At 44.5% G+C, this 14,773-nt stretch overlaps 1 protein-coding gene across 50 annotated transcripts in view; it reads left to right on the top strand.

Moving 5' to 3' along the window:
* Window positions 1–14,773, top strand: part of LOC125740851 (obscurin-like) — a 96,760-nt gene that overhangs the window by 61,205 nt on the left and 20,782 nt on the right. For 49 of the 50 annotated variants that reach the window (XM_049012583.1, XM_049012606.1, XM_049012589.1 and 46 more), the window contains 25 exons: window positions 308–589; window positions 1,155–1,236; window positions 1,399–1,520; window positions 1,804–2,001; window positions 2,365–2,406; window positions 2,609–2,704; window positions 2,986–3,204; window positions 3,444–3,495; window positions 3,691–3,743; window positions 3,855–3,959; window positions 5,637–5,690; window positions 7,517–7,650; window positions 7,983–8,183; window positions 8,546–8,634; window positions 8,871–9,041; window positions 9,515–9,674; window positions 9,823–9,939; window positions 10,382–10,546; window positions 11,143–11,301; window positions 11,590–11,767; window positions 11,911–12,024; window positions 12,140–12,307; window positions 12,762–12,864; window positions 12,965–13,094; window positions 13,213–13,315. In XM_049012583.1, the coding sequence (XP_048868540.1) occupies window positions 308–589; window positions 1,155–1,236; window positions 1,399–1,520; window positions 1,804–2,001; window positions 2,365–2,406; window positions 2,609–2,704; window positions 2,986–3,204; window positions 3,444–3,495; window positions 3,691–3,743; window positions 3,855–3,959; window positions 5,637–5,690; window positions 7,517–7,650; window positions 7,983–8,183; window positions 8,546–8,634; window positions 8,871–9,041; window positions 9,515–9,674; window positions 9,823–9,939; window positions 10,382–10,546; window positions 11,143–11,301; window positions 11,590–11,767; window positions 11,911–12,024; window positions 12,140–12,307; window positions 12,762–12,864; window positions 12,965–13,094; window positions 13,213–13,315 (3,297 nt within the window). The remainder of the gene's footprint in view (window positions 1–307; window positions 590–1,154; window positions 1,237–1,398; window positions 1,521–1,803; window positions 2,002–2,364; window positions 2,407–2,608; window positions 2,705–2,985; window positions 3,205–3,443; window positions 3,496–3,690; window positions 3,744–3,854; window positions 3,960–5,636; window positions 5,691–7,516; window positions 7,651–7,982; window positions 8,184–8,545; window positions 8,635–8,870; window positions 9,042–9,514; window positions 9,675–9,822; window positions 9,940–10,381; window positions 10,547–11,142; window positions 11,302–11,589; window positions 11,768–11,910; window positions 12,025–12,139; window positions 12,308–12,761; window positions 12,865–12,964; window positions 13,095–13,212; window positions 13,316–14,773) is intronic. The other variant, XM_049012567.1, reaches the window with a different exon arrangement.

Below are 14,773 nucleotides of genomic sequence, written 5' to 3'. Positions count from 1 at the left end.
TATTTACCCATCCATCTAGTACAGCTGTAGCCTGAAGCACAGCATACAGACAGAAACACATGCACACCACCATATATTATGGGCAATTTAGAGGAAACTAGAGTACAATTTTCACAAACACAAGGGGAGCATATAAACATTTAATTCAAATAAAACTAAACTAGTAATTTAGCAGTATTGTATTACAATCATTTATTATGCAAATTATTGGCCCAATGCCGCATGATGCATTGTTCAACTGATATATAAAAAATGTTATCAAAAGTAGTTTTCCCCAGAGATCTGACTGTGATTTATTTTCCCCCAGCGGCCCCCGTCTTCCTGACTGAGCTGCAGAGTCAGGACGTGCCGGACGGCTACCCGGTCAGCTTCGACTGCGTGGTCATCGGCAAGCCTCCACCCACCATTCGCTGGTTTAAGGACGGCAGGCTTATCGAGGAGAGTGATCACTACATGATCAACGAGGACCAGGAGGGCTGCCACCAGCTCATCATCACGACGGCAAGGCCCTCGGACATGGGAGCGTACCGCTGCGTTGCGGAGAACAACGGCGGCATTGCCTCCACGGTGGCAGAGCTCAGGGTGGACTGTGAGTCATTACTCTGGGTCCTAAGACGTACAGCCCATCGCCATGTTTGCTTCCCATTCACAAATGCCTGTGAACTGGTTCCAGTTAGTCTTAAAAGAAACAAGGCATTGATCCCTGCAGTAGGCGGGACTTCTTTGTGCTATTAACCAATCCCTGCTATGACCCAGAAGAAAGCAATGAAATAACCAATGAGAATGTCAGAACACGATGACCCTACGAACTATGGAACTTGGGGTCTTGTTACTTCCGTCACTAGAATTAGCTGTTCTTCAAACTTTTATAGATTTTGAGGATTTGATTGGATGATATGTAAATCCATTTGCATGTTTGTCCTTCACATATTGCTGAAATATTTAATTTGATCTCTCATGAGATGTAATTAAGTTATCAAATATATATTTTTAAGTATTGAGTTAGACTACCAAATAAACGTCCTCAAAATAATGTTAGCGGGAACATTGTAATATATTTTAACATGTTTGACAGGCACCGTTATCCTGAATCTGCAGCTATAGCTTTTGTTAAATCGCATATCCTCTCTTTCCTTTTGTTTGGTCTATTTTAGTGTCCTGCAGCTCTGACTATGATACTGCAGCAGACGCCACAGAGACTTCTTCATACATCAGCGCTAAAGGCTACATGTCCAGGTAAGTCCAGTTGGACCCGACCGCAAGCACTGTAAAAGGAACACCACAAAATCCTGGAAGAGTAGGCATAGAACTGGCCTAAGAAACAGAAAAATCAAAATGTAATGTTGCATGTCAAATGCTGACGGTGCATAGTAACTTGGTGTGTGGTTTTCTAATCAGGGAAACGGAGGCTTTCGAGTCTGTCACAGAAGAGGAGCAGCTCCCCCAAGTGGTCGATGAGCTGCGTGACGTGCACATCTACCCTGGGGCACCCATTGCCAAGATGCAGGTCAAGGTCAAAGGTCAGTCACCTGCTTCCTCATTAGATACCACAATTCACCTTAACCTTACAGATTACCTGTAGCAAATATACACCACATTGTCTGTTTTCGTCACTTTTCTTGGGCATTGTTTTAAAGGCATTAACGCAAAATATACTGCCACACTTTTCCCTGAGAAGATTAGCCCACATTTAAGACACCACATTTTTTTTTGTTTATTTATTTATTCATTTATTTTGCATAAATTATTCCAGAAATACTTTCACCGCAAACGTGAAATTACTTTCACTGTCCGCTTGGCCAGGCTACCCCCGGCCTAGAGTTTACTGGTTCAAGGACGGGCAGCCCCTGCGGCCCTCGGACCGGGTCCGCATGACGGAGGAGAGGGGCGTGCGTGGCCTGGAGATCCTCGCGGTGACGCGGGAGGACACAGGGGAGTACTCCGCCTACATCAGCAACGCTGCTGGCTCCGCCTACTCCTCCGCCCGACTCCTGGTGCTGGGTGAGTCTCCAGGCCGTACCAGGCTTCACCTCGACTTTAAACCAAAACATTAAAGGGATGTGTTTATAAGGTAGTAAAATTTATCCTGGAGGACCCCAAAGTCCAACACCAGATTTTGTATGACTATAAAGAACTTTCTAGTGCCTGTTAAGTTTGACTCTAGCATCCTCTCATTCTGGCTCCACGTTTCTGGCCTCTGATGCAGCAGAACACAAATTGTTGTATTGATTTTGCACTTCAGCTCAAGAGCCGCTCAATGTCTAGCTCAGTCGGTACCTGTGGCCTTAATGGCCGTTTAACATTGATTCAGTACTGTCAGGAATTTCATTCATTCTCTTGGAAGTAATGTGCACTCTTCCACAGGGCCTGGAGAGAAATTTCCAGAAGATAGTTCCAAAGTCAAAGGTAAATAGATGCTCTTGTAGGTTCTCCTCCTGTTTCTTCTGCTGTCCTCTTCTGGTACCTGACTTGCTTCGTTGTAGTGAACCCTGTCTTGCGTGTTGAATTGAAAATTGAGTCGTACGTCTTTTTTCTTGACCAGACGCAAGTAGTTTTTACATGTGATTTGACTTTAGGGTGGGTGCCCTGTGTTTGTTTTTGGTGAAAGGTGCCGAGCCCCTGGTGCCCCCCCGCTTCTTAGAGCGGTACCCCAACCGGACCGTGAAGAGTGGAGCTAGCATCACCATGTCTGTGAAAGTGGAAGGTGACCACCCCAGCAGCGGTTTGGGGGGGGGGGGGGTACAATGCTTTATTATTAGTGTTTTCTTATAACATTGTTTCGAGTAGTATTGTAATTCCTGCAACCCTGACTAGAATACTTGGATGGATGGAGGGAGGGAGAGAGTGTAGGTCAGTCATTTAAAGTAAGTTGTGGACCTGGTCTGCTGCTGCCAGGAGGACTTGGATAGAAAAAGTTATCCTGTGGAGTGAAAGAGGAGTTTCCATGTGGTTTTACTTCTGACTTTTTCCCTGCTGCCTTCCCAGGCTCCCCCCAGCCCTCCGTCACCTGGCTGAAGGAGGAGTCTGCCGAGGATGTGCTTTGGATTAAGCCAGAAACTCCCGGGTACAAGATGGCCAGCTCAGGACGGCAGCACAGTCTCATCCTGATGGATGTGAGCAAGACCCACACAGGCACCTACACCTGCATCGCCACCAACCAGGCTGGCCAGTCTGTCTGCACCGCCCGGCTGGAGGTGGAGGACGGTGAGCACTTCCCTTATGATGTCATTTTTGATGTCTTTATGATGTCATTTTTGATACCCTTATGATGTCGCTTACTTCCTTTATGATGTCGTCATAAATAAACCAACATGTCATTCATATTAGCTGGCGTGTAGAATGTTATGCTTTATCCAAGTGCCTCATATTTTTCATATGGAACCTACCCATAAGTTTACTGTATGTGTGCAGTAAATCGTGTTTAGACTTTGATTCTCTTTCAGTGCCAGAAAAGAGGACTGAAGTGGAGAAGCAAGCAGCCAAATCAGTTCAAGAGTAAGTTGATATATCTACAGGATTACAATAACATCCAACGATGCAGAGTTATGTATTTTCCCTAAAGCCACATTCCATACATTCTAAGTCTTGCTTGATTTATTAAATACAATCCCACTCACATGCACTAATGAAACTGAAACAACATCCTCCATAATTAGCTGGGTGCTACGATGTTACCTGTGTCTCCCTCAGGGCTCTCGGGATCACTGTCAGTCCACCCACAGACGAGCCATGCGCTAAAAGAGGTTGGAGCACTTTTCACATTTAAAGATTGTGTTGCATTACACAGTAATTTTAATGCATTGATACGCTCCCGTTTCAAGACGCATAATAATTTCCTTCTCTGTTCCCTGCAGTTGGAAAATCATCTAGCACTTTCCTGGGTGAGGTAGGCACGGAGGAGTTCATTCAGAAGCTTACCACCCAAATCACCGAAATGGTATCTGCCAAGATCACCCAAGGTGAGGAATTAGCACTGGAGTGTTCCACTGAAACTCTTCAGGGGGGGGATTTCTATAGCTGGAGAGAGATTATATTCTTGATTAATAACTGTTAGTCATCAGAAGGTGTTCTTCATTCAGCTTCTTAACTTTGTACTGGAATTTAATTGTTCTGTAAATACAAAGAAAGCAGCTACCTTCCGCGTGAGTGTTACAAAGAATATCTTTAATCATATTAAGATATATTCATGGGCCCCAAATATATTTATATTTCTTAATTGGTAGTGTTGGCTTACTGTATAATTAAACTAATACTTGTTACGTCAAACAAGACGTGTGAAGAGTGCTTGACATCAGAAACCTCTTCAGTTAAGCATGAGTGATTGTTGTGACAGAAGTAACAGGCTGGATATGTGTTGCTGTGCAAGCTGTTAAAAACACCATGCCTGTGGATCTCATGCTGCGTTCCATTTCAACTCGTAACTCGGAAATTCAGAGTTGGAAATTTCATTTGGATCACCTCCTGAAGTTGGAATTCCTACTCGGAGAGTCTGAGGACTCTACTGTCCCCCACCTCAGAATTCAAGATGGCCGCACCCTTTATCAACAGAAAATAAAGCTGTAGTTTTATACGGTTTATTAGCAATTACATCTTATTTGCGGCTCATTAAATCGGTCGTACGCACAGTACTATTCAAAAACTATCTGTGGAAGAGTTACTACAGTATTTTTATACACAAAACACCATATGTTGTCTTATCAACTGATATTGCTAACAATGGCTAGCAGTTAACCACGCTAGAATTGGAACTGGTTTCAGAAATCAGAATTTCTTACTTAGCCGGATAACTTGTTGGATTTAAAGTGGTCTGGGTTCAATGTAATTGAACGAAAATAAAGCCCATTTAAACCAGGGTACCTTAAAACCAACAAGTTAGGCAAGAAATCCTGCTTTATGAAGCAGGTCCCTGGTATTGTTAAATGGCTTTCCGACTTTTCGTACTGGAAGGCGATGAACACGGGTGTGACGTCACTCCCAGCTCCAGCTTCTTTCCTCCGAGGTAAATGGGACGCAGGATAGGAGGGGACCAGCATAAAGGATCGGCCTGCATGTGGTTTGACTTACGGCTTTGGGGCTGCTGCAGGTTCGGCTCATACAGATGCTGCCAAATGTACTGGTACTCCTCCAGTTTTAATATAACAATCTCATTTTTCAAGTTATACTGACAAAATTAGTTGGCATCCGCCGTGCCTTATTCCATATTGCACAGAGCACGGATTTTGCTTTTGAGTTATGACTTAGCACATTACTGTAAATGATATAACAAATGAAAATGACATCGAGATAATTATTGAGAGGTCTAACGTAATATATCGTAGCACAGCAGTTTGAGGCAATAACTGCCTTTGAAACTGTGTAAGGAGTACTGGAGGGAACCTTTTGGGACAGCATTCTCTGTTGCTCATGCTTGGTAAATTGAGGCTTTACAGTGTTTACGTGTGTGTGCAAATATATACGACCTACTTTGTAAACACCTGGAATTGTTGCCCACCCAAACCAGGATGGACCTTCCCACTGACCCCCTGTAGATCGTTTTACAGCCCTGTCATTACATCTTTTATCTTTCATCTCCTTCATCCATCCATCCATGCATCCCTTCACTCACCTGCTCACTCAACCATTCGTTTGTTATTCAGACAGCTTTCAGAACCATCAAGTGATCCAGTGGATGAGGTCATGGCCCAAATCCAGTATGTATCCGCTGTACTCTGCCCCATATACTATACCAGTTGAATTTCCTGGATTCTAGATGTTTCTTCAGTGCACCACCTGGCTTTCACAAGGCAGTGTTAAGCCCCACCTCCCACCAGACAATTGTCCAATCAGTAAATATCTACTTTCTCCCTGATTTATGGGATTTCTGTCCTGCCTTGGACTACTTGCAGATATTGAATCCTAAAATGCCAAAACATTGCAGCTTTAATTTCAATTGGCTGTTTAAAAAGCTAAGAACTTGTGGCAGCAGGCTGTGGATTTAATTGTATTGACTTGCTTTTAGTTTCCTTATTTCCTCCTAAAAAGTCTTTATGACGATTGAAGAACTTGCCTCAGAGGCAGCTATATTTTAGACATTGTAACTGTCACATTTCCTAGCTGCAATCAATATGACTTTTATTACGGTGTATCCTTCGGAGTGGCAGTTTACCCAGAATGCCCTCTAAACCAAACTCATACTGGATTTGATTTTGTTTTTCTGCTGCACATGAACAGTAATGTTTGCTAGCCTGCTATAAATGGAATGGGGCGTTTATACACTTTCACTGTGGGTCTACGGTAAAACTTAGACGAATGCTGTTTCGTTTTGTGGTCCCAGGACTATGTTGTCTGTTTTGAGTTTATACTCCGCATGTCACTAATGACTGTTAGCACTCTCTTCGTAGATGGTTGCATATGAGAAAAGTGCGATGGTGCTGTAGGGTATTTCTTTGACCGAAAGGTGATTTTTTTGGGAGTCTACATTCTCCGTCTTCAGAAACATTAACACTCGAGGTTTATTCAGATCCATTCAGGTGACAGCGAGAGAGATTTTGAGTTGTGTAGTTGATCACCTTCTTATGTGAAGCTCTCTGACTGTGATGTGAAATTTCATAGTTGATATTATTCTTCTCGCCTTCACCCTCGCCTGCTCAGTCATATTTCATATACGCTAGGGGTTCCCAAACCCCTATTCCACTGGCCCACAGAACACTGGACATTTTGCAGAGGGGTTGGTTCATAAAAGAAAAAATAAACTGTATACAGTAACCCCTTCACATTGACATGGGTTAGGGGAGGAAGGTACCCATGAATTTGCGAATAATATTTGGGTACGACCCATAACAGTCTACTAGCCTGAACGATAACATTAAAAAGTCTATTTAACCAATTTCTAAACAAACAGTTACAGACTGTACATTCTCCATGTCCAATTGCTTTGTCACTTTCTTTGTTACTTTTTCTATAATTTACAAACCTGACAAAAAAACTGTATTTGGGACCCATTATTAAACGTTAACGACACTGAAAAGTTTTATAGTTAATGTGAGAAGCGCAAAAATTCCACAAAGACAGCCAACACCTGAGTCAGGCTGGTTAGCGAGACAACGATGTAGTGTGTACTCAAGCCAAGACTTTTGATGTTAAAGATTTACTAGGCATTTACCCTGACAAATATTACATAACACTAGTTTGTTATTTATATAATTTTATGTGATCCAAATGATTTTCATTGTTCTTAGTTTACGCATTGTGTGCAAGTTTCTATGACCTTTTGCCAAGCTCAAAAAAACACCTCCCGCTAATTGTTCAACTCACGAATCACCAAAACCGTGAATGTCAAACTTGCAAATGTGAAGGGGTAACTGTATTTAACTTTTGTTTTAACCCCTCATGTTTGTGTGGGCTGTTTGCATTTTACTGGTCCATGAAATCTCTGTGTCGTTAACCGGACTGCGGAACTGAAAAGGTTGGAAACCCCTAATGTATACCGTGGTATGTGCTGATTTTTCTCTTCTGCCGTGTCCCGAACTCTCCATAGCCTCACTGCGCGTACCGGGGGCCGACAGCGATGATGAGACCAAGACTGCTTCCCCTCACCATGGCCGCTCGCGGCCCCCCTCCCTCATTGCGGACTCCTCCTCCGAGTCTGACGACGGCGATGCCAGAGGAGAGGTGCACCTCTCGCGGACGCATGGGCTTCTATCTGTGACCTGCAGAGCTATTGTTTCTTAGATAATGGTAACATTTTAGACAGGAAACAGGGCAGCCAACAACTCAACCATTATCCTGTAATTAACACATTTTTAGCAGGTAATTGAGAACATTTTCATTGCACTTCTCCATGAGGCATATATTACTAATCTAGTTTCTTCTCCTCAATCAAGCTTCTGTTAAGTAGGTTTTCGTTTGCACTCGTCTTGATAAATGGCAAAATGGAGGATAATAAATGATACGTAATTTCTTCGTTGACTTTATTTTGATGTTTAAATCATCCCTCTCGGCAGATGTTCGATATCTACGTGGCCACGGCCGACTATAACCCCACTGGTCCCAGTAAGGAGGCCATATCCCTGAAGGAGGGCCAGTACGTGGAGGTTCTGGATTCGGCCCACCCTCTCAAATGGCTCGTCCGCACCAAACCCACCAAGACCACACCCTCTCGCCAGGGTTGGGTCCCCCCAGCGTACCTCGACAAGAAGCTCAAGGTTATCCCAACTCAAAACCGACCCCCCCCTTCATAATGTATTTAGCCCATCGTAGTAATTACAGCAGGTAGCTTAACGCTAACCAATCTTGAGACTGCTGGGTAAGTCACACAAAGGGCTTCATGTACATAGCTAAAAATAACATCTACCAGGTACTACATGCAGTCGTTCTGGCAAGTGACAAAAAAGGTTCATGTCCAGATGTTCTATCACGTTAAGATATAACTGCACTGCACAGTAAATTGCTATTAATTTGGTGTTGTCCTTAATGGTCTGGTGATGGTATTCTTTTGTTAAGTGGCAGCCTGCATGCGAGTAATCACACCAAAAACACGTCATATTAAAACCTGAAACTTTTTCAGCTCTCGTCGGACGCTGCTCCCCCTGCTGGAGAGGTGGTGGAGCCTGGAGTAGAGCAGGTTTCTGAAGGAGAATACAAGAAGAGACTATGGTACATAGCCGATTAAATCTTACCCTGACGAAACTCTAGGTGGTTTTGTTTTTAGTCCAAAACACATCTGAGAACGTGCAACACCAACGCCAAAATGTGATGATATCCTGTAACTGACATCACCGGGCATCTAGAAAACCAAAGGAGTAAAGCCAAAGGATAATGGCTGCCTGAACCGTGGTGTGTTGATCCTGTATATTCATGTGTAATAATGATAAATGGACAATGTTTCTCAGCCAGCTGATTCAGGAGATCATCGCCAGCGAGGAGGAGTTTGTGAAAGAAATGAACGTTACTTCCCACCTCCTGAAGCATCTGGAGACCAGCTCAGATGTTCCCGCCAGCGTCAGCAGCCAGAAGGAGGCCATCTTCAGGAACATCACGGACATTGGTTCCTTCCACAGCAGGTTCCTCTTTTTGTTCTATTTATTCAATAGATTCGCTTTATAGCCAAATTTGTCATCTACTTGCATGTTTTTTTTTTGTAAGAAAGAACACTAAATGGGGGGGGGGTGGCCAAACTAGACTTAGTGATTTTACGGGGATGATAGTGGGGTAATATTTTGCCAGCCTGGGGTGGGGTCTCCGTCAGTATATTTTGCTGATCGTGATTTTTATTATGAAATAATTTACTGCGTTGGAGACACTGCGACCAACTGATTAACGAATTTGGCGGTTCTCTGGTGTACAGAAATAAATGCTTCATTGAATGTCCTGGGGGGGGGGGTGTACAATCGGAGGTAGCCACGTATTTACTTCGGGTGGGGGGGCATTTGGCCATCCCTGGCCACCTCTTAGATCTGCCCCTGACTCTACATGATGGAATGATCGTCTGAGTTTTTCAGTATGTTTATGCTTCTATGTATCTGCTACCCTGCAGCTCCATACTGCCAAGTCTGAGCGAGTGTGAGACTGACGATGACGTGGCCGTGCGCTTCATCAGAAATGCAGAGGGCTTCGAGAAGTATTTGCAGTACATGGTGGGCCAGGCAGAGGCCGAAGCTGCCGTCAGTAACAAGAACGTCCACCAGTACTTCAAGGTTGGCAAACCTGGATGTCATGCGTTGGCATCCATTTTGGCTCTTTTGGTCACAGTTTTCTCTAAGCCTTTGGTGTTCCAGCACTGCCTTGCGTAACTGACAGATGAGCGATCTATGTTGTGTACACTGTACTATTTCGTTCCAACAGGAATACACTGAGGCACAGTTGTCAGGTACTAAACCTTCAGAAGGTCCAGTGCTGAGCATGAACGCATATTTACAAAGACCTCTGGAGAGGATACAGAAATACAAGTCCGTACTCAAGGTAGGAGTTTAGGTTAACATACAGTTAAATTGCTCGATTACACAAGTTATGTTTAATTTCTTACAAAGTATTGTCCTTTTATTTAAAGCTGAAATTAACGGAAAATGTGTGAGTAGGCAAAAGCCCAGTTATGTTTTGTGTATGACATTCTGCATTATATTGACAAATGTTGCCCCGTTCTCTCATATCATGGGAGTCATGTGATGTCATTTTACCATTCATCCATTTGTGGCTGACTAACCATTTCTGGCATCTTTGATGTCATACAAGACACATTGTATTGTATGGTTTTTCATATTGTGCTTTGACTAAGTGATTTTTTCCAGAATGTAGACATTGATTCGAAAATGTGCACTACGAGTTCTCAGGTGCCGTGACGTTGCTGATGTATTTGAGTTCCTCGGGTTCTGTGGAGGGTCTGAGGATGGGTTCCTGTGTGCAGGAGCTGATCAGAAACAAGGCCAGGAATGGACAGAACTGCTGCCTTCTGGAGGAGGCCTATGCTGTCGTCTCGGCCCTGCCACGTCGCGCGGAGAACACGCACCACGTCTCCCTGATCGAGAACTACCCCGCCACGCTGGAGGTGCTGGGCGAGCCCATTAGACAGGTGAATCGGCTACGATCGAGAACACAGCTCTCATTGAGTGTCGTCAACGGAACGGGGCCTTTAGGGATGTTCAAGGTCAACTTTATTGTCATTGTGTAGAAGAACAACAAATGAGGTAGCAGGCTGTCCTAGTGCAAGGATCATACATCGTAACAGTAATAAAATAGAATAGAATTAATAACATTGTAACGAGAATGTATCTATGCATGCACGGTTGGTAGGGTGTAAAGATCCATACATTACTGTTCGTAGCAAAATGAGTCTTTATCTCGAGTTCAGTATAGACGTAGCTTGGGGAAAGAAGTTAACATTCACTTTGAGTTTGTTCTCATTCAGTGTCATCTGCCCAATGTGTGCTGTAGGGATGTAGCTGTTCACCTACCTATCTCTGTTCATTAATCTGTTTGGTTGCTTTGATATATGTTCCATGGCGCTGAATGACCTCAAGATTCCTGAAATATCGCATATGTGTTCTGCCTGATCATACTTTATGTGTCTCCTAAGGTACCTTGGACCACTGGAAAAGCATGCATTCCCGCTATTGTGTCTTTGTCCTCCAGTGAACAGTGTGTTTACCATCTTGTGTTCTGGCTCAGGGTCCCTTCATGGTGTGGGAGGGTGCCCCCGGGATTCGGACCTCGTCCAGAGGCCACCATCGGCACGTCTTCCTTTTCAAGAATTATGTCATCATCTGCAAGCCCAAGAGGGACTCCAATGCTGACACCCAAAGCTACGTCTTCAAGAACATGATGAAGGTGAGGGTCGGGCAGATGGAGAAACTGTTTCTTCAGCTTATTTCCTCCTAATGAGGAGTAGCCGTTGAACATTGCCATTCTCTGTCCCACCTTCTATCTTTCGTATTTAACCAAAGTTATAGGTTTTGATGTATTCTAGGTGAATCTCCATGGTAATGTCTGTGGATGGTATTATTGTGAAGGGCAGGGGTTCCTACCAAAAAAATCACAAATCAATGTTGGTGTCTTGATGAGTTACGAGTTGTTATGCCTTTTTGAATGAGCTGATGCTGTCGATATTCTCAACAGCTGACCAACATTGACGTGAACGAGACCGTCGAGGGCGACGACCGTGCCTTCGAGATCTGGCATGAGCGTGAGGACTCTGTGAGGAAGTACACGCTGCAAGCCCGCACCGTCATCATCAAGAACTCCTGGCTGAGGGATTTGCGTGAGCTGCAGCAGCGCTACCACATGCCTGCGTGGAGTGAGTGTCCTCCGCTCCCACCCCCTAATACTTCACGCCGCGGGTGTCTGTCACATGCTAAACATCTTCTGGTCCCAGAGATGTGCCTTATTCGACTTGCTTGTTGTTGACATGGTTCTCTCCAATAACTGCTTCCTCTATAGGTTCTCCTGACTTTGTGGAGATCCTGGCAGACTGCACCGCGGAGCTGGGGCAGACCGTAAAGCTAGCCTGCAAGGTCATAGGCACACCCAAGCCATCAGTCACCTGGTACAAGGGTGAGTCCAGCAAGTCGGCCCGTCATGGAGGTCACAGCATTGGCAGACACGTGCTGGCCGGACTTTTTTGAAGGTGCCCATCCATTGTCCATTCATGTGTGTGTCCATTTATCAGACGGGAGGCCCATAGAGGTAGATCCCCATCATATCATCATCGAGGACCCCGATGGCTCCTGTACCCTTATCCTGGACAACTTGACAGCAGATGACTCGGGCCAGTACATGTGCTTCGCCGTCAGCAGCGCTGGGTCTGCCAGCTCCCTGGGCAAAATCACAGTGCAGGGTGAGTTACCTCTCCCACCCCCTGCTGGTCGTCTAGATAACAAACTTACTTGTTTGATCCATTCGACTTAATTTCCATCCATCCATTTTCCAAACCGCTTATCCTTCTGGGTCGCGGGGGGTCTGGAGCCTATCCCTGAAGCAATGGGCATGAGGCAAGGATGGGCCCAGGATGGGGGGCCAGCCCATCACAGGGCACACTCACACACGCATTCCTATGGGTAATTTTGTAACTCCAATTAGATTGACAGGTCGACATGGAAACTCGAACCTGGGTCCCAGAGGTGTGAGGCAACAGTTCTAACCACTGCACCACCCTGCCGCCCCAGTGACAATTATGTTAAACAAATTTTGCTTAGTGCCTCGAAAAGTTTTGGGCCTGCCCTATCTGTTTATTTTGGTTGTGAGATGTCTTTCACTGGATTAAAGTAATCCAATGTTTTTATGGTGTGAAGTGCCCCCCCGCTTCGTGAACAAGCTAAGAAACACTCCACTCATTGATGGGGAGGACGCCCAGTTCACCTGCACCATTCAGTGTGCCCCACGACCCAAGATCAGGTACCTCACACCTAAACTCCTTGAGCCAGGCTTCGTCAGCTTGTATATATGAGTCTTTGTGCGTTCCAGCTGATTGGCGAATTCTTTTGTACTGTAACAGATGGTTTAAGGAAGGCAAGCTGCTTACAGATCAAGAGAAATACCAGACCTACAGCGAGGTCCGGAGTGGGGTATTGGTTCTAGTCATCAAGAACCCTGGGGAGAGAGACCTGGGCCGCTATGAGTGTGAGGTACTGCTTACGTTCTCCTTTTAAGTGACCTGCTGTCTCTGTATGATGTGTCAGCTCATCTGTTTACCTCTCATGCTTGTTGGTGCCTCAGTCATCTAACATTTGATCGTTTATCTAGCTGTCTAACCGACTGGGCAGTGCTCGATGTGCAGCAGACCTGATCTCGGCATCAGCCATGGCGGCCAGCGAGCGTAGGGGGGAGCAGGCCATCTCCATCGAAGGTAGGAGTGCCCTGGGCTCTGACTCAGGATAGATGTGTATGAGCTTATATTTCCACTGCTGAGTCACCACTGTGTCGTCATGACAACGTGATCACGTGAGCACCATACGATACATCGGCTATCCTTCGAGTGACTGGATGTTTTTCCTTTCTTAATTAGAGATTTAGATATCTGGATTATTTTACTTTTACGCTTTGTGTTGTGTTTTTTTGTTGGTTGGCAAATAAACGTTATAAAACAGCTACTTTTGTGGCATTGTGAGATATGTTGTGTGACTAAGAGAAGGGATAGACTCGCATTTTGCTCTCTAAAGAAATTGGTGTGAAAATGTTTACAAAAAGTTTCAAGTCTTGAAGTATTAAATTCCACTTTCTTGAATGTCGTTTCGCCCAATGGGCACAATGACCTTGAAAGAAGTGTCTTATTACATCACAAATGTGTATCCATGGTAACATGCAGCTTTTATCAGACAGTGGTTATAGCGCGTGTAACTGGTGGGCCCCACACCTCGGTTTCCGGTCAGTCTCCCAGCTGAGAGGAGGCAAGGAGGAGGGCTGACTTGCATTTGTTCAGGCATCTGCGTTGCCCCGTCACTGAAGAATTTACCGTGCCATTCGCAGGCTCGTTTGAGTGCCCGTGGTCTTTCCTCTAGATCTTTGGTGTGTTGTACGCAGTTAAGAAAATCCCAGTCAGCAGTACTGCTATTTCATCCACAAGAATGATTGCTCACTGCTCTCTGTGTCTCGCTTCCCCACTGTGTACTTATTAATCTTCATAAATAAAATGCAGAACACAATGGAACATGCAATGCCTTAGTACGTTCTACAAAAAAAAAAAAACATCCTATGTATTTCTGTATAATATTGATATTCAGTTAAACATAATTGTGCTGAAAATCCTTTAATTTATTGGCTTAAAAACAGGTTAAAAACTAGAATTAGTTATGCTGACTTGATCACACATGTCTAATCACAACAAAGGTACGCAAGAAAATTGTATTTATGTATGGAGGTTATGCATTCATAAGAAATGCATCAAAGAAGGGGTGCATTTCATGTGGGCATTAAAAGCTGTGGAAGAAGGAGTGGATTCATTCTTCAAACTTGGTTGCAATTCTGGTTGCTAAGTACGACCAGCAGAGTATCACAATGTAGAACTTGCACACTGGATTGAATTTTGAAACCTAAACAGTGGTTTTCACATTAGCGGTGGGAGCTAAGTAATGATTGTGGAGTTTGAGAAGGAGTTTTCCACTGTCATTGTCAGGCAGGGGGAAACTTGCTTTTGCTGTCCATTCTGTAGCCTAAAGCTTTGTGGCACATTACCTTCCCACCCCTTCAGCCTAACTCACATCAGCTCATCCGCTTCAGTTATATCCTACATATTAATACAACTTTCACAAATTCAATGAAAAGTGAGAACCCTCTTGTGCTTTTTTTTGGGAAACAAGAGTGTGGA

Source organism: Brienomyrus brachyistius, chromosome 4 (genome assembly GCF_023856365.1).
Source record: "Brienomyrus brachyistius isolate T26 chromosome 4, BBRACH_0.4, whole genome shotgun sequence".
In the NCBI taxonomy this organism is placed as follows: domain Eukaryota; kingdom Metazoa; phylum Chordata; class Actinopteri; order Osteoglossiformes; family Mormyridae; genus Brienomyrus; species Brienomyrus brachyistius.
The sequence above is the reverse complement of the archived record's forward strand: the minus strand, read 5'-3'. Positions and strand labels throughout refer to the sequence as shown.